The sequence below is a fragment of the Vicugna pacos genome, chromosome X (assembly GCF_048564905.1).
Source record: "Vicugna pacos chromosome X, VicPac4, whole genome shotgun sequence".
Taxonomy (NCBI): Eukaryota; Metazoa; Chordata; class Mammalia; order Artiodactyla; family Camelidae; genus Vicugna; species Vicugna pacos.
The window spans coordinates 15,969,302-15,988,840 of NC_133023.1; the positions used below are offsets into that span (position 1 = coordinate 15,969,302).

Here is a 19,539-nt window from a genome sequence, read left to right on the forward strand (position 1 = left end):
ATTTAAAAATAATAATGAACATACTTGCTCCTATTGAAGTATATTGCAAAAAATACTGAAGTTACAAAAAAGTTCACATTTGATATTTTCTGAAAATGATAGTAATTTAAATTGTTAGCACTTGTGTGATTGCTTCAAATGCAGTATGTAAGTCCTTTAGCCTTACAGTGTTCAACTCTGTCCTTAGTTGCAAATACCCTTATCTTCAAGTATGTGAACTTAGCTATCATTACTACCTATTAACTTCCCAAATTACCTGTTTGGTCAAAAAGATTTAGAATTAAGATTATAAGAGTCTAGGTAGGATTTTGAGAAGCAAAGGAAAAACATGATACAGTTTTTAGTGTGTGCTTTTGGTTTCATTCATTTTAAAGTTAGGTATATAAGACGAAAATATTTAGGGAAGCTGTTATTAGACACAATGGTAAAGAAACAGATGTAAAGAAAAATTCTTGAAAATATCCTAATTGTGAGCTTTAAAATATATTGATTAATCAAGGATCTTATTTTATATCATGGAACCACTATTTGTGGCTAAGAGTGAATTAAAGAATGGTTATTTGCCCTATGCTATGAGACAAATATAATATGGATAGAGAGTGGAAAGCCCATCTAGAAAGAAAGTAAATGATACCTGTTGACCTTTTATATATGCCATGTACTCTTCTAAGCTTTTAAAAGGCATTAACCCATTTAATCCTCACAACAACTCCGTAAGGTAGATACTAATAGAATCCTTATTTTACAGATGAGTTAAATAATTTACCCAACTAGAAAGTGGTGAAGCTAGGATTAAGTACCCATGAATATTTGTTGAATCTACCAGTTCTGGCTAACTAAATATTATGAAAATAATTTGGTAAATTGTAGGAAAATAATTCTAAAAATTGCATTACTCCTTCCAAATTCAAGCATTTGATTTCAGGCAAGCAGAACTAGGTCTGATTTTGTATGTTCTTTTATATTTTTTATATTTACTGGTACTGTAATAAACATGCATTTACATAGACATGGCCCTGACACACTTTAGGAGAAGATAGCTAAATTGAGGGGTAAAGTTAGCAACAAAATGTTATGTCTTTATCAGAGAGCATAAGATAGGTTTCACTGTCCTAAAAAGATAAACAAGAGTGATTTTTCAGAACACAGATACAGTAGGGAAGGCAACCTAGATAGGTGATTGCTAGCATTAGGTTTATCATCAGCCATACTTGGTAGTCCTGTCTGCCACCTCATTACTCCAGTGTGACCTTAGGAATGTTACTCTAGGCCTTAGTTTTCTCATTTGTTAAATGAAGTTGATAAATATCTGCCTCATAGACTTTTTTGAGAATTTATGACAACACACTGTAAATTGCCTAGAAAGTGCCCAATATGTGCTAGATATCTCTATTCACTGTTGTCATTATTATATAAAGACATTAATGTTGCTAAGAGAATAAATCTTAAGGGTTTTCACCACATAAAAAAAGGATAACTATTTGATATGATAGATGTGATAAATATCTTGATTGTGGTTATTCATTTCACAATGTATACGTATAATGTCAAATCATCATGTTGTACGCCTTAAAATATACAACTTTTATTTGTCAATTATACCTCAATAAAGCTGAGAAAAACAATAAAAGAGCTGAACTATCTCAACATGTAAATAATAATAATAATATCAACCATTTAAAATTCTTTGAAGAGTAAGATAGAGTGAATAAACAGAAAGTTCAGAGGAAAAAGCTTCAATGTGAAAATAAAACAGGGGGAAAGGATAGCATTAAATCACTTTAACTATTTGGTCTCATTTGCTCATGCTTCAAAGGCAAAGGTTCAGATTTGATGAGATCAGTTGCTTGGCAACTTTTCAGAATGATATTTCCCGTCAGCTTTCCCTTTTCACTGTTCACAGACTCCTTCCCCTTGCTCTTTCATCACAGCACATTTCTATGTGTAGATACCCGCTAAAAGGTAGACACAGTTGGCTGAGTCCCTTTGTAGTCATGAGTGGTCAGATTTTATATGAATAGGAGGAAAACATATTTTTTACAATAATATTATAGAATAGTATTGGTTTGACAGAATTTGGACCTTTTCTGGTTTATTGAAAATCCAGCACCTGACAAAAAGCACATGAATGAATGTAAGGCTGATATTTTACAAGTGCTCCTCATAAATGTTATTTGTACACAGTGTGCATTGAGAAAAATTAATTTCTGTAACATTATACGTGAACATTTTCCACTTGAGTAGTTGGGACAAAAGAAAACCAAATACCATGTCCCTTTTATCCACATGAATAGCAAATGGGTTGAAGTGACTCACAGCAGCATGATGAAGGACCTATGGGCAGTGATAATATAAACTAAGTTTCATCAGTGTGAGGTGAGGATATAGCCTGTAGGTTGCAGGGCCTCTCATCATATTTCAACATCACCTTTCTCTGTCTTACAACTTCATTCTATCTTTTGGGGCGTTGAATTATAATAAACAGCATTATTTCAAACATTTCTTAAAGGTATTCACATTTCTTTATTTCCAAATACAAGCCTGTTCTCTTTTCTGTGATTTTTGAATATAAATTATCTTCCTTATCGGTATCGGGTAAAAGTTCAGCTGTCATTCATCAGCTATGCTAGAGAGAAAAGAAAATGGGATTCTAACCACAGGAATTTTCTGTGTTCAAGTAAAATGTACCACTTCCAAAGCAGAACTAACCATAGAAATAGAAGTTAGTCAAAAATGCAGAATTATGAGATATGTACTATACTCATAGGAATTGTTATTCCTTTGGACTTATTTAGTACATTTCATGAAGACAGCATGTTGGTTAGCTTCACAAAATAATTTTGAATATCAAGCTAACGGTGATATGAGACCATGTAACCGTTGGAAAAGTAGTTCAGCAGTATTTTGGCATAGAAATAGAAAATAGTCTGTTCCTAATGTAAAAATTAGAGTAATCACCTAGGGAAGGCACTCTTCCTTAGTTTGTATAATTTTACTGATAGAAATAGCAGAGCATGAGTTTTGAGGTCAGCTAGACCTGAATTTGGTGCCTAGCTTTGGCCTTTAATAATGGATTGACCTTGAACTTGAGTCTTAGCCTCACCATGCTTTTGTTTCCTTATCTGTAAAATAGGATAGCAATACTACTCATAGTGTTTTTATGAGGATTAAATAAGATAATATATGTCAAGTGCTGAGCACTGATCTTGCCTCATAGGAAGTACTCAATAAATGGTGCCTAAATAGCATAATCAATTACTGCTGCTCGTAAACAGTGATGTCCCAAAGACGGTCAAGTGCTGATCAATCAAATTAACAGTTCCTCCTTTCGTGTGGAGGGACTTAATAAAGAACAAAAGGATTGGAAGTATTCCTTCATTTTGGTCCCTCTACCTACCCAATAACCAGCCATTTAAATCATAGCAATTAAAAGAAATATAAATAAGAGTTTGCTTGTTTCTTTTGGTTTGGTTTTGAAAAGTAGAAAGAGGAGTATTTAGATAACTCCTAACACTAGAAACTGCCCTGATCCAAGTCTTCTTTTAAATTCCATTACTAAAATCACTAGCTCATGTGCTGGGCTGAAGGAGGCCTCTTTATAACCTTTTCAGCATCAGAATTTTAAAAACAATTTAAACTCCACGCCTTTTTAAAGTTTAATATTAGGTGCTTTAAAAAAGGATAGAGAAAATAATACATGAAATAAATTAAATAGTTGGAGACTTTCAAAGAAATGAAACCTGGCAAGAAAAGATCGTCTGGAAAGAATTGAAAGAACTAAGTAATAGATAAAACAGTAAGTTTAAGAAAAAGGAATTTTTAATAAAGTTCCAAAATGTTAATATGTGGATAAAATGGAAGGATTAGCAAACCAAATAAACAAAGCTGATGCAACGATTAGAGGGGTAGAAAACTCTTCGAATGAATTAACAGAAAGAAATGAGCTAGTTTAAATAGCGCTTCCCTTGAAGACAAAATGGGAAAGTCAAGAATAGGAACAGTTTAACTCAATGATTCTTAACTGGGGTCAGTATTGCCCCCTAGGGGACATTTGACAATTTCTGGGGACATTGTAGTTTTCATAAATGGAGTTGGAGGTGCTACTGATATCTAGTGAGTAGAGACCCAGGATGCTACTAAACATCGTACAATGAATAGGACAGCCCCCAACAATAATGATTCAGTCCAAAATGTCACGAATGCTGCTGCTGAGAAACCCTAGCTAAATTAAGAAGAATCAGTTGCAGACATATTGTATACAGAAGCAGATATATATGACTACAAAATCAAAGAGCCCTTGTATGACATAAGGCCAATTGCCTCTTTTTTTTTTAATTCAAAGAATCTGGGAACTTACTGCTCTGGAAAGATAGACCTGCACTTATTCACACTTAGCATATTCTCTGGGCAGAAGTAGTATAAAGTTGTGAGTATCTGGGATGACCTACCCTGCTCTACAATAGAAAACCTAATCATGACATCCTCCGGAGCAGGAGGGAACCCGCTGTCCCTAGTTGAAATCAGAAAACATTTTCCCCTATGGGAAAAATTGTAGTAAATGGCAGCTAAGTGAAATTTAAATAGAGTGGTTAATGTTAGTTTTCAAATCACAGTGTGGCTTTAAGTAATCCAGCACTTTCCTAAATATGTTTTTCAGATCACTAGTTCTGAAAGAGAATCTTTGTAAAAGAAAGAGGTTATGTGGTTAAATAAGATTGGGAAGCTCTGCATATTTTATCCCCCTCTTGGAGATTAATAAGTATAGATTAGCATATTAAAGGCTTTGAAAATCTTGTTGAACTTGAGTTAGCTTATTGTTTCCCAAATATATTTGTACGTTGCATCTTCTTTGGTTTTGGTCACAAAATACTTATTAACCTCTCAATGGAACTAATGTTTGATGGAATGTATTTTGGAAAAGGTTGAAATAGACTTTAACAACCCATATACCAATGATAAAATTTGTTTCAAGTTACAAACAGCTGGCTTAACAGATAAGCATTTGGAAAAGCTTCTATTCTTAAGTTGAAGCCTGCCCTAGCAGACAGCTTGTTGAATGTCATCTTCATTTTTATCTTACAAGAAAGCCATTTTCTAGTGTAAATCTTAATTGTGATAAAAGTTCAAACTGAAGTAATAACTGCTAACTGAGAAGAAGACTGCATGGTGTTCTATACTCCAGGCTCCTTGTAGAATTACTGGTGTAACTGCAAAACAGTTTGCCAGAAATCACGGAGGAAATAGATCCCTGGGGTTAGAAAATGTCAAGTGTTATATCCAATCTTGTTAAGAGAGATGAGTAAAAATTATACACTGATTACCTTAATGACTGGAGAGTTAGAGCAAATAATTAAAACAATAGGCAGCCATTTAAAAGTATACATATGACAACCTAGCATTACTTTATAAATAACACATCATGTCAAATCAATTTATTTTCCATCTTTGTTAAGGGATGGACAACAAACACAGTTACATCCACAGTTTATGTTCTGATCATCCATTAGTTCTTTACCTAGCCTTTAAGAATTTTTTGCGAGAGTTGCAAACTGGCTGGGAAGATACTTTCAAAAAAAGCAATAATCATACTTGTCTGTGAATTATTTTTGAAGAAAAATTAATTGAATTTTTGTGTAATGCAATGGTCTTGAATTCATCACTGAGGCAATTTGTAGTGAAAAGAGTACTGAGATAGAAGTTGAAAGTCTATGTTCACAGGCTGACTTTAGCAGTGATTATCAGTGAAATTCTAAGAAATTAACTATGGTGTGTGTGAAGTTTTTCATCTCTACCTTTCTTGCTAGCTTCGTTGACTAATATGATCCCATGGAGAAAAATATTGTGAAAGGAGTTATAAAGTTATAAGATGTCATTTTGTTTATTTCATGTGAATGTCTTCAAATGATGGTCTTAATCATTGTCCTTTTTGCTTTTCATGAGAAAGGGTGACTGTCTTCCACATTTTGATAACATTTTGAAGACTCTACTAAGATTAAAAAAAAATAGATTGCTTCAATTTGTAGTTACTTAACTTGAAAATGGGATATTTTGAACCAAGTAATATTTACATGCCCATGTAATCTTTCTTTCCCACAACTATATTTCTGAGCACAGGAAGAGGCAAAATCATTTTAGCATAGCTCTTTTTTTACTCACCAGAGCCTTCAGAGGAGAACCCAGAACTCTTTTGCGATTTAGACAGTATTTAAACCATCTGAATCCTGCTCAATCCTCCCACACCTCTCTAAATGCAGAATTGTCTTTGCACAGTGGCAACATTTCAACCGAAAAAAAAAAATCTGTCTTTCTTAACCCCAGTGTGTATAGCACATGTGCTCTCTTAGTAGAATGTAATTTGGTTCAAAATGTAATTAGCCTTGGAATCTAATGTTTAAAGTTCCCTATAATTTTTGATGCAGTTCAGAATTTTCTCCAACAATTTTTGTTACTCCTCGTTTAAAGTCTAGATCACTTTTAGGAAGCAATAGGAAAATTCACAAGCAGATGTAGCTTATTCTTTGAAATGAGATTTTAATTATTTTTGTTCTTCCTTAATGCAACTGAAAAGATTCAAGTTAATAGTCATTGGGTTTGTGTTTGGTTTATACTATTATAAGGCATTAAAGCCAGTACTTAAATAATCATCACATTGCAATGTTTACAAGCCAGTTTTTTCCCAAACTCTTTTATCCAGAAATGAAATTTTAAAAATATGACCCTAGAAATCAAAGTGTCCATTCTTACTTATTTTATTAGATCCAGATATGTTGCCTTTATCCTTAAAAAAATTACTGGCTTTCCATTTAATTGAGTTTTACTCCTCTATAAGTGTGTGATTCTCTACCTCAAATAACCTCAGGATGTTTTCCTAGAAATGTAGTCAACCATCCAAAAGTAATTTTTCTGTCTGGTATGTGGGGAGTCTGATGGGTGTATGTGGCATGCTTATAGCTTAACATTCCTACTACACTCATTTTCATCAAAATGTTGGCTAAAATATTCAGAACAGATGTGTATACGTGTGTGTACGTATATATATTTTTTCTCCTTAGACTCTAGAGGAAGTTTTTTTTGTGAGCATTTAACGGATACGTCAGACATTGAGAAATTTCTCTGCAGTCTTTTTTTTTTCCAACTCTTTGGCAACTGTAATAGAAAAAATTCTTTCTCAGGTGCTGTTTATCACCCTGAAGCTTAATATTTGGTGACAGTTTTTTTAAAAGGTTAGGGGCATACAATTGGAAAAGGCAGCAATTCAGTAATATTTCCATAGACATCACGGGTATCTTATTATGTGAAGATTTCTAGATAAGAAATCAGGAGGCAGGACTTCTAGTTTTGGCTTGATTACCAAACTGCTCTGTAAGGCTCAATTTGTTAGAACCATAAAGGGGGTCAATCAAGTTCTTTAGAAGGAAGCCAGGGAGAGAGCAGTGAGGAAGGGAGGGGAACGTAAGAGGGAGAGGAATGGAAAGTTGACAGGAAGGAAGCGGAAGGAAACTTTGAAAATAGAAACTGATAGTATAGTTTAGACTCTTTTCAGTCCGGTATATGAGGAAGGCCCCCTGTTAACTTTTTTAACAAGTAATCAGTCAACAAACATTGAGTTGTTACTATGTTTAAGGCACTGTGCTGAGTGCTGGAGATACCATGGTAAAAACAACAGAGATTCCTGTTCCCTTGTGAAATTTACATTCTAGAATGGGGACACAATTCAAGCAAATAATTTAATAAATACTTACTTGGTTATAACTGGCATGCTGTGGAAAAAAATTGCAAGAGAAAATAAGAACAATACAGAGAAACCCAACCTAAATAAGGTCAAGGGGAGTATCCCTAAGGAAATGACATTTTTACTTAGTTTTGAAGGATGCATGTGAGTTTAGGAAGAAGAGACAAAAATCACAGGAAGACAGAATCCTGGGTGCCAGGTAAGGAAAGTGTTTCAAGAAGAGAGTAATCCCCTGTGTCAAATGTTGCAAATAGATCAGAAAAGTCAAGGGTTCTGAGAATTGTCTATTGGATTTAGCAACATGGAAGCACTAGTGACCTTGACAATAGTAGTTTTGGTGGAGTTGAGGGGGCAAGAGCTTAATTGGAGAAGGTTCAGGAGAAAGGAGGAGATTCCACATTATTTGTCTTTCTGTGGCTTATTTCACTTAGTATAATGTCCTTTAGTTTCATCCATGTCTTCACAAATGGCAGAGTAATAGTCCATTGTATACATATACTACATTTTCTTTATCTATTCATCTATTGATGGACACTTGGGTTCTTTCCAGATCTTAGCTATTGTGAATAATGCTGCAATGAACATGGGAGTACAGATACCTCTTTGAGATACTGATTTCATTTCCTTTGGATGTATACCCAGAAGTAGGGTTGCTGAATCCTATAGAAGTTCTATTTTTAATTTTTTGAGGAACTTCCAGTATGTTTTCCATTATATACTTGAAATTTGCAAAGACAGTAGATCTTAAGTGTTCTTACTACACATACATGCACGCACACAGACACACACACAGGTGGTAACTATGCTAGGTGAAGGATATGGTAACTTGATTGCGGTAATCATTTCACAAAGTGTATATATATACATCTATATTAAATATATTTAAAGTCACATTGCACACCTTAAAAATCATGTTGTACAGCCTTAATGTATAACATTTTTATTTTGTCAGTCATACCTCAATAGAGCTAGGGAAAAAAAGAGAAGGAAGAGAGAAATTGGAGACTGAGAAAAGAAATGAAACTTTAGGAGTTTCTCTGTGAAGAATTTCAGAGAAATAAAGTGTAGTTGGGTGGGTGAAGAGAGGTTCTTTTTTTTTTTTAAGATTGAAGAAATTGCAGTATATTTCTATGCTAATGGGAATCATTAGGTAGAAAGGGAAAAATTGCTGCTACAGGAGAAAGTAAGGGAGGATTGCTCAAAAGATGCTCTTGAGTAAGAAAGAGGGAGTAGGATCCAGTGAACAACCCAGTAATTTGGGATATCCCTAATGTCTACCATCCTTTCATTCGAGCATTCAAAAGAAATTTAATGACTACTTGGTCTGGGTCAGAATCTTTGCCAGGAACTTTCATAACAAAGATATGTAAGACCTAGTTCCTGCCAAAAAGTGGAAAAGCCTATAAACAGATAGCTACAATTTAGTATAATTAAGGATCATATATACCAAAGACACTAAGAAATAGCTAAGGAAGCTCAAGAGAGTAGGCAGTTACCTCTGCCAAAGAACATTGTAGCATTTGTAATAGCACTGAAAATGCTTTATTGTGTAAGGAAGAAGTTGGTTTATTTTCAAGCAGTTCTGTACACTAGTATTAAAACATAGCAATTTAACATTAAAACAGATTGTTAAATCATTATAAGGCACTCCATCATTGTCAGTATTCTTTAATTTCATATTCTCTTTGTGTTTAATTACAGCTAAATATAGTTCATCATTTTTAAAAAGCTACTTGCCATTAATTTCAGAATAAAATTCAAAGTCCAAAAGTATTTATCTTGGACCTCTTCCACATTTATTAGAATACAGTAAGAAACACAGGGCACAATTCCTGCCACTATAGAGACCCCAGTTAGAAAGCTCCAGATGTGCAGCAGATATGAAAAGTCAAGTAACACAAGAATAATTTAACTATGAGACTCTGGCACAGAGATATCACAAAGCTTGTGATAGCATGTTATATGAACTCTATGATTAATAAATGTTTTATCCCTAGAGGAATAAAAATTACTCTAAGAGGAAGCAGTCAGCAAAAATTTTAAATGGGCCTTATCTTCATGTTTTTACTATATTTTTGACTATTATTAACTTTCATTATGAATTAGTAAATACAAGCATTACCACCTAAAGAGATACCTTAAATTTTTCCAGGTTATTTCTCACAGATTTATTATTACTTTTTGTACAATTACATAGGAATGAGTCAGATGTGTTTAATAAGCCCTAAAAGGTCATACAAGCATAAAAATACTTTACATTTATTAATAATAGTGTACATTTGATTAAAATCTAACAATGATGCTTGTAGAACGTTTTCTTACCAACAACACTACAGCGTCAAGCCATAAAGTTCTTTTTCCATTTGAACTTTGCTGTCTTATGAAATTAAAACGCAGCTATACACATGCAGTGGCAAACATTTCCAAGCTGCAATCAAAGATCTATATTTTTGGAGTTAGAAATAATTTAAGCCATTGTCTATTTTTCAGTTTGCCAAAGACTGCTTTTTATATAAGAATGTTACACTGTGTTATTACTTTAGCTATTTTATTAGATCTGTTTCAATATCTTAGCATAATAAAAAATTTATAAAAGCAATGTTTATAAGCAACATTATTTGTTGTAACTAAATAAATAATGCACTTTACGTTTAAGAATACTTACTTTGATTTGCATTGCTAAAATTCATAGTTTTATAACTAGTAAAAGCAAAAGCTTCATGTCCTATAAAAGTAAATTTTAGTTAGGACTTTATCTCAGTTTTTTGGTATACTTCAATATATTGTCCTCAATTTTGTATCAGTAATATACAGTATACTTCTGTTTAAACAGATCACTGTATAAAAAAATCAGTGTTTAAATCTGTAAATATTTTCCCATGGTTAATGATGTAACTAGATATATCAAAGGCTTAATTACATTCCTCAATGACTTAGTTCCATGGGAATCTTAGAGAAGATGACCTGAAATATAATGAATACAATTACTTATTTCACATTCTATGTGTGAAGTGTTTCTTGTTGGTTTTTATGTACATATATTTGACTCCAGAAAACAATCAATTCTTCGAAAAGTTTCAAACTATTTTCTTTTATAGAGAGAGCAAGTAAAACAACTGCTTATTTATTGGATTTTTCCGTTCTCAAAAGACTTTCTTGGTGACGTATGGAAATAGTTTTAGAACAGTTAACTGTTTCAGTTTCAATGCCCATGCTGAAATGAAGTTTATCTTAAAAGCCAGATTCTAAAGAAGTAAGTAGTAGGTATTTTTACAATATAGAATTCATAGCATTGAAAATCTGGAGAGCTGATTCTGCAAAGCAGTTGAACAGACATAACAAAAGGAGACCTTTCCTAAAGCCTTTATGCCACCTGTATAGGCAGTCTGTATTGACCTGCGTCAGCTCACCCAGATTCCCTCTGCAAAATTGCATAGATATACCCCATGAGAATTTTGGAAAATGGGGTGATTAAAGTTGTTTGCACACCTTGAAAGGAAGTCATTAAATAACATTCCATTTTTTGGCTCATTATTAATTTTATCATGTCTGGTTCATCCTCAGACTTTCAAATAGCTTAGGAAAATTACTAAGTAAACTATATCAGCATACATAATAAAATGCCATAAGGTTGGCACATTTTTCTTAAGAACACAATGGGAAAGAAGTAATTTAACAGATTTTTTTAAACTACCTGTAATATTCATAGCAATTTGATTGAGAAATTTATCTGGGCGAGGAAGAAAGTGAAGAGAGCATATGGTGACCTAAAGGTGTTGGAAAGTGGGAAGATGGGTAGATAAAGGAAGAAGGATTGTTGGACTTGAAGTGCTGTAGGGAGTGTGCTGAAAATACAGAAGGTGGTAGTTGCAAAGTGAGGGTATTGAGAGGGATTACAGCTTTTGCAAGTGATGAGATTAAACATAAGACCATAAGAATGGGTAGGAGGGAACATCAAGAAGCTGAGAGTCCAGACTATGGGAGGGTGAATTCACCAAAAATCATGGCAGAGGTAGTATTTGAGTGCTTAGGTTTGAACCCTGCTACTACACACTTACCAACTGAGTGTCCTTGGGCAAGTTACATAACCTGTCCCAGGTTATTCATCTGGTAAAATGAAAGTAATAGTGTATTTCTCATAATTATGAGAATTAAACAATTTAATACATATAAAACCCTTAGATAGTATGTGGCATATGTTAGTACTATTATGATAATCATAATCATCGTTATTATTATGATCTAGTCTCCTGTGAGTCTTTACTTTTCATTCATTCCAAACTTACTAGGCAACTATTAAACGTCAAGCATTGTGCTAGGTATCCTTTTTAAACTTTTGTATGGTTTTCTTTTGGCTGTTTTGTGCTTCAGAAATTTCAAGTTGGTCAGAAATAGTACATTGCAGCCTCACCAAAAAGTTATCCTTAAAGTCTATGCCATGAGTTCTGCTTGCTAAATGCTGTTAAATAAGAATACAGACCCAGAGGGAAATGGGACAGACCAAACTAGTGATTACTTGGATCTGGAAACTAGAGTTTACAACAGCAAAAGTGATGCTTGGGGCAGACCCAGTTATAGGCCAGAAAAGCAAATCTAGCCATACTGCTGAAGCATGGTGGTATCCAAAATGTAGGAGTTTAGGAGGCAGTGAAGATGGGAAATTAGTATTGTAGTGTTCCAACATGAAACAATGGGTTACTGTTCTGGCAGGCAGGTTAAACACAAGGGGCTACTATCTTGGAGATTGGCTATCAAGATTTAGACTCTTGGGCATTGGAGAATAAGACAGAGATCCAGTTATTGAAAATGATGTCACTAAAATAATGATCCTCTTTGTAAAGGACCACACTCTTAATTAAAATCTGGGGCTCCAAAGAGAGCAAACCTAAGCTGTTCTTTATTATTTATAAAAAGTGCCTTAAGTTTGCATTATAACCTGGCCAATTGCCACAGGCAGTTTCACCTTCTGGCTCAAAACACACATATTTTTCATCTACACAAATGCCAACCATAATGTTGCATATGAGTGAGTGTGTTTTGCAGACTGTAGCTAAAAGTCAGTTTAAGTTTGAGCGGACATGGGGAAGAAAAACAATGTGATGTGAATTTTGTTCTCTGTGTTTAGGCAAGCTACGACCTATATCTATGCCAGTGGAATATAATTGGGTGGGGGACTATGAAGATCCAAATAAGATGAAGAGAGATAGTAGAAGAGGTAAGTGTTCTAGAATTTCAGTGTAGGCTGGGTTGTTGAAACAAACAGCAAATTTAAATGTTCTTTAAATAGGATGTTATGGCTTCAGTGGAAAACTTTTCATTCTCTCTTTGTCTTTATGGTATGCCCAAACCAACTCAGACCAATCTTTAACTATCTTGATCTGTTGTTAAGTAGATATCTTCCCTGAATGCCTTCTCAGGGATTCAGGGTAGATAAGTAACAGTGTAAAAAATTAATATCTGATTGTTATTTGGAAGTTAATATTTGGAAAACAAGGTCAGAAGTGTGAAACTGCATTAAAGAATTAAGTTCAGTGAATAGGAAGACTTTGTGATCAGTCCCCATTGGTCCGCAATGCAACCTCACTACTTTTGTATTAATATAACCTTGAAATGAGTTTTGAAGCACATGGGTAAAAGCTAATAGAAACTGGGCCAGTGAATCTAATGAAAACCACATAGAAATGGAAAAAAAACTGCTTTGCTTTTTTTTCTCTTCTGTTTGCTGTTCAGGGTTATCTTCTTACTTGGGGGTGGGCTACACTTGAAGTATCTACCAAAAGTAAGTTTTTATGTTCACTTATCCTATTGAGGTGAGCAGTGGAGAGAGCAACAGGAAGTCTCACTACTAAATAGGATTCAACCAAGTGTGAATATGGTGGACCCAGTGGGTCATGCTGCTACTTCCATTTTCTGAAATGAGATCCATAAGGTTGTAGATGAAAATAAAATAAATCAATACAAAGCAAAAAACTGTTCATAGAACCTAAGCTCATTAAGCTTCCTTTATGTTTAACCCATTTGCATGTTATTTCTAGCCAGTGTACAGAATTTATTTAATGCATAGATCCACAGATTACACAGGGATAAGCAAGCATGGATATCTGCTTCTTTAGTCTTAACATTTGTTTTATAGAGTGAGCATTTCTGAAAATGTTGGTAAATATAGGAACATTGACAGATTCCTTTACATCTGTATATTAGCTCCATTTCCCAAACTTCAGTTTCTAACCTCATCTGTTTTATAGAATTAAGAAAAAAATAAAAACAGAAGCACTTATGCCACTCTGAGTCACTTTTTTGGGACTTGATATGATAGTGACATCTTGAGGAAAAAAAGCCCTATGAAGTACTTACTGTAAGTGCTGGCTATCAATTTAAGCTTAGATTTCATAAGCTAAGTTTCCTCACTATTGGTCCATAATGTGGGCTTTAACTTCTACAAGGATGCTCCCTAGCCTACCACAGGTCAGTGTTTGTCATCCTGTGTGTCATTTTAGCAGAGTCTCCCTGGGGGTGCTTGTCAAAAGTTTTATGAGACACATACCCAGAACTTTTGATTCAAGTTCTACAGGTGATTCTGATATAATTGGTTCAGAGCTGAAACTTGGAAAAAGAATCTATAGGCTATCTATTTCTTATTGCCCTATGATCCCAAATAATTAAGATCCACTATATTTTCACTATATAGATATTTTATAAATTAAATCAAGTTACATTTCTGAAATGAAATCTAATAGCACAATTAGGAAAGAATGGGAAGTTTGGAATATTTGCATATTTACATTGGTGTATTTATCTTTTTTTATATAGAAAACTCTCTACTTCGATATATGAGCAATGAAAAAATTGCTCAAGAAGAATACATGTTTCAGAGAAACAGCAAAAAAGACACAGGGAAGAAGTCTAAAAAGAAGGGTGATAAGAGTAGTAGCCCGACTCACTATTCATTGCTACCTAGTTTGCAAATGGACGCATTGAGACAAGACATCATGGGCACGCCTGTGCCGGAGACCACACTGTACCATGTAAGTAAAATTTCAAAGACTCTGTAATAACAGTTTTATTGACAGACTGGCATATGACTCTTTGGGATAAATTCCAAATTACTTATTTTTATCCTCTTGCCAGATTTTTGCAAAAGATCCTTAACTGAGAGTTCATGCCCTCAAAAAAATGATGGCTATTGATTTGTTCTTCAGTTCGTATATTCAATGAGTTTATATGTTATAGCAGGTTACATTTTTAATGAAACAACTTAGTATGCACCGAATTGATGGAAAGTAATAATTAGCTGATTAATCATCAGTGTGATAATACACAGTAAATGAATAGCTATAAAATTCAACATTAAAGAGGATTTTTAATATATTCATGATTTCATTTAAAAATGTGTATCTACTATGCAGTAGACTTGGATCATGGTGCTCGAGGTGAAAATGGGAAGACGTAGCATACTGTTATATGGAAAGAAAGAAACACCAACAGTCCCAATACAATTTGGAATGGGTGGGTGCAAGAAGTGTAGAAGGAATGTAGGAGAAGGAGAGTCTTGGCCTTCTTGGGAAGTGAGAAAAGGCTTCAGAATGGGGAGCATTTGGGCAAAGAGTGAAAGATTAGTAGCCGTATTTTTGTGAGAAGACATATGGAGGTGTGCCACAAATGTGGGCAGATAAGACATGTTCCAGGGACTTCATGTGGCTCAGAATTACTTGTTCATAAAAAAAATTGAAGGTCGACTATACTTCAGCTGAAAAACACACCACAGAACATTGTAAACTGACTATACATCAATTAAAAATATTGAGGAAAAGCATATGAGAAGGGGTAGTAGATGGGCCTAGAGGGGTAGGCAGGGCTTAGATCGGGAATTTTATGATAAAGTACTTAGGCTCTTGCCTGCAGTGATAAAGAGATATTGAAGAATTTTGACCTGGGGACTTAAGTGATGTGATTGGCCCGTTGGATCTCTCTGGTACAGAACATAGATCAAGAAGTATGAGGCCAAAGGCAGGGCCATTAAGCCCAGGCAGATGGATGGTGAGAAACTAGGACAATGGCATTGTGGAGGCTGAGAATCCTGTTATCCAGGACATTAAATTCACACAATAAACCCATTTTATGACATTTTGGTTAAAAGAGAGTTTTTTGTGCCAGTGGGACTATAGCTTCTTCTTAGGAGCCCTTCAGAAACATGGACTACAGGTTTTTAAGTAACTTGAACAACTATACTTAGTGCTCAAGTATCAAAAAAATTTAATCTGTTACTGCTATCAAAAGTAGACCATCTAGATATACAAGGTGTGAAAGATATAATAACTTATACTTGAATTGTTTTTCTGAGTAAATCTTTTAAATCACCTATTTACTTATTCTGTAGCTCTCTCATAAAACTAAAGTGTAGAAAAACATTTTCATTTATTTTGGGTTGAAGTAGGAGTGTAGTTAGCACTGTTGGGGGCTCTTTCTCTACCCTCTCCTGTCCCCAGTTAAATACTCCCAAGCCTCTTCCTCTCCAAGAGAATAGTATCCATATCAAAACCTGCTCCTTTAAATAACTGACAAGTCAGATTATTCTTTTTTTCTACAGATATTTGCAGTCATTCTGAAATCCATACTCATGGCTGTATGATAGGGGCCACTTTTGCTATCACTAGTCAGAAATGCTGTCTTAAGGCTAAGCTCCCTCTCTAATCCAGTGTTCCACTCAGAAGTAATAGCCTGAATGGAGATCTAAACATTAGACAGCCGGCCCATTCGAGAGCGAAGATGATAGTGAGAGATCAGGCTAGAGAGGGAAGAAGAGGCCACTTTACCTGGAGTGTATAAACTAGTAAAGAGTTTGAATTTATCGTAAGAGGAGCCGTAAGCCATTGAAGACTCATTTAAACATTCAGCCTGTACCATTCTGCCATGCACATCTGAACAGGAGTATACTGTGCAAAGAGGAAAAGTGGATGAGTCGTGTGTATTTAGAGTTATTAAATTATGGAAGATAGTAAAAAGTGAAACTGGTAATCAGGAATCTTGTGTGTTGTTGAGGAGTATAAATTGTTACCATCTTTCTGAAGGGCATTATTTAGTTACATGTATCAAAAGCCTGGTCTAGTAACTTCACTTCTAGTAGTTTATTCCAAGAAAGAAATCAGAGGGCCTACTTTTGCCTCCTACTTTTATTCTGTGTCCTGAGTCTGTAACATGGTATTTTCCAGATAGATGATATTTATCTCAACTAACTTTTGACAGAGGGACAGCACAGGGTAAGGAATATTGTTATTCATGGGGGAAGTCCTCCCATGTAACACTGGCCCACTAATTTCAGAATAGAAGGCTGAACATTTTCTAACTATTCTATGGTTTAAGAGAAGCTAAATAATTGTTAGCCCCAAAGTACATGTTAGATGCCTGTTAACTAACCAGTGTTCAAAAAGAAAGAACTTTCATTGTTGGGTTTTTTATTAGACTCTTTAGTTCCTTTGAGGACATTACTTGCACTTATTTAGTGCTTTCACAGTTATCAAGGGAATTTCCACATTTGTTATAGCTTTTGAACCTCACAACTATATTTGCAAATGATGAAACTCAAATTCGTTAAGTTAAGTGGTTTACCCAAAGCTGTGTTGGAAAAAAAAATGTCACAGTAAGGACTAGAACCCAGATCACCTACTCCAGGGGTCTTTCCACTCTCTGCTTGGTCCTCCATGCATAGTAGGCATTGCATACACAAAAAAAATTGTGCTTTAATGACTAAATGAGTGAATTTTCAAAAAGTTTGACTTGAAGAAACATGTGCACTCATATGTTGATTTTAATAACATTTTCAGTAACTGGATTGATTTCTACCCAGGCTTCTCTGTTGCTCTATGTTACTATTTTTTATTAAGTTCATAAAAACATACAGAGCTGCAGCTGTTATAAAGCACAAGTAGTTACTCAGCGTGATCTATTGCTGAAACTACAGAGTATTATAGTTAAAACTGCCTGGACCTTGGAGACAAAATAGCACATACTTAAATGATTGCTTTTTATATTTCACAGGAATTTTTGTTTTATTTTTTATCTGTATGTACATAGTTATATCAAATAAAAAGATGTTTCCTTATGTTGATTTTCCTAAAACACCAGATCACTATCAATATGTAATGCAGTCACATTCATGGCAAACCATTAGTCTTCTTTCTTACCATTAGTTTTCATTCTTACCAATTATTCCTTTGGATAACACAACTATTTTTGATAAAATGGGACTTAAGCTGAAGAGGACTATAAAGATTGAATACTGAGTTTCATAAGCTGCTATTTCTGCTGTAATACTAGCTTCATGTGGTCTGAGTTCCAATTTAAACAAAATCTAGTTGAATTTAATAGAAGGATCATATCAGCAGTAAATACCCTTAAACAGTTTACTAAAGGTGTGTGTGTGGAGAATATTTCTTCTAAGCAGATCTAGATTACAATCCCCGTTAGTCTGTTCTAGAAAGCAGCACAATGAAGATACACAAAGCCAGGCAAATACAGTTTGACTTCAGTGTGACTCATTTCTGCTAGCAATTATAGCAGAAATGTTTATATAATAATAAAGAAGATTTTAAAGTTTATGGTATTATAAAATACATAATTTTAAAAATTAACCCCATGTATCTGTTATTCAGTTTATGTATTTTTCTTAAATTTATTTGGAAGGAAATTGTTCCCTATGCTCTAACTACCCTGATCATCCACCAGTCTTCGCCACCTCTTTTCTTTTTGACATGTTCTTCCCTCTACTGACAGTGTTTCTATCCCTTCTTTTCCCGTGGCTGACTCCTTAACCTGAAATTGCAGAGAGACTTTCCCTGATCACTACCCCCTAAACTAAATCAGTTTCTCCTATTATAGTCTCTTAGCACCCTGTATATTTATTCAAAAACTTTCTTATGGTTTGTAATTATCTATTTATTTGTGTGATTATCTGCTTAGTGTCTTTCTTCACTGTACATGGCAAGGAGGGAATGTCCATGGGAGGGAAAGGATAGTTTCTCCATTTTGTTCAGCACTATGTTTCAATACCTAGTCTAGGTCTAGTACCTTATAAGTGATTAGTAAAAGTGTGATGAATAAATGAAAAAGAGTGAGTGAATGTGACAGGAACATCGTTGCCTTCGTCTGTATCCCTCAGTTGTTGTCCTCAGCCTGCAAAAACAGAGCCACCTCCATGTCTTAGACCAGCCCTGCCTGGCACAAGCAGGCCTTCAGTTGGAGTGTATTCATAGTGGGAATCACAAGGAACTTATTGCCATAGGCTCCATGTCCCATGTGCCTGGGGAGAGCCTAGGGCTCTGAATGTCCTCTGTCATGTTTGTCTAGTCCACATGACTAAATTCTACTTTCTTTTATCAATTAACTTTCCATTTCATTCCAAAGATTGGAGCCCTGCCCTTATTGGCCCCTCCTCCAAGGTGTTTGGCTGATTTACTGATACCAATGACAGACCATGTGGAGCCTAACTCTGACCACCCACCCACTTAAAAGAGTATTGGAAGCATCTAGTAATTTACACTCACCATGTTGGACTCCCTATCAAAGCAGGTCCCAGTTTGCACCTTTACTCTTCTCTGCTCCACAGATGTCACCAGTGCAGCAGGATTAGCTCCCCCTCAGGCTCGCCTCTGCTCTAGCTCAGAGCTTCAAGTCCACCTAGTTCTTGCTCTCTTCCTATCACTGCCCTCTCACTATGGAGATCCCAGTATGCCTGTCAGCCAAGCATGTTACAGCATTTTGCAAAAGAGTATGAATTTGTTATACCTACTCAACAATTCTGTCTGAAAATG

The 19,539-nt window shown here is 34.9% G+C and overlaps 1 protein-coding gene across 1 annotated transcript in view; it reads left to right on the plus strand.

Moving 5' to 3' along the window:
* Positions 1-19,539, plus strand: part of CNKSR2 (connector enhancer of kinase suppressor of Ras 2) — a 239,101-nt gene that overhangs the window by 147,005 nt on the left and 72,557 nt on the right. The window contains exons 12-13 of the mRNA XM_006212994.4: positions 12,858-12,947; positions 14,543-14,757. Coding sequence (XP_006213056.1) covers positions 12,858-12,947; positions 14,543-14,757 — 305 coding nt within the window. The remainder of the gene's footprint in view (positions 1-12,857; positions 12,948-14,542; positions 14,758-19,539) is intronic.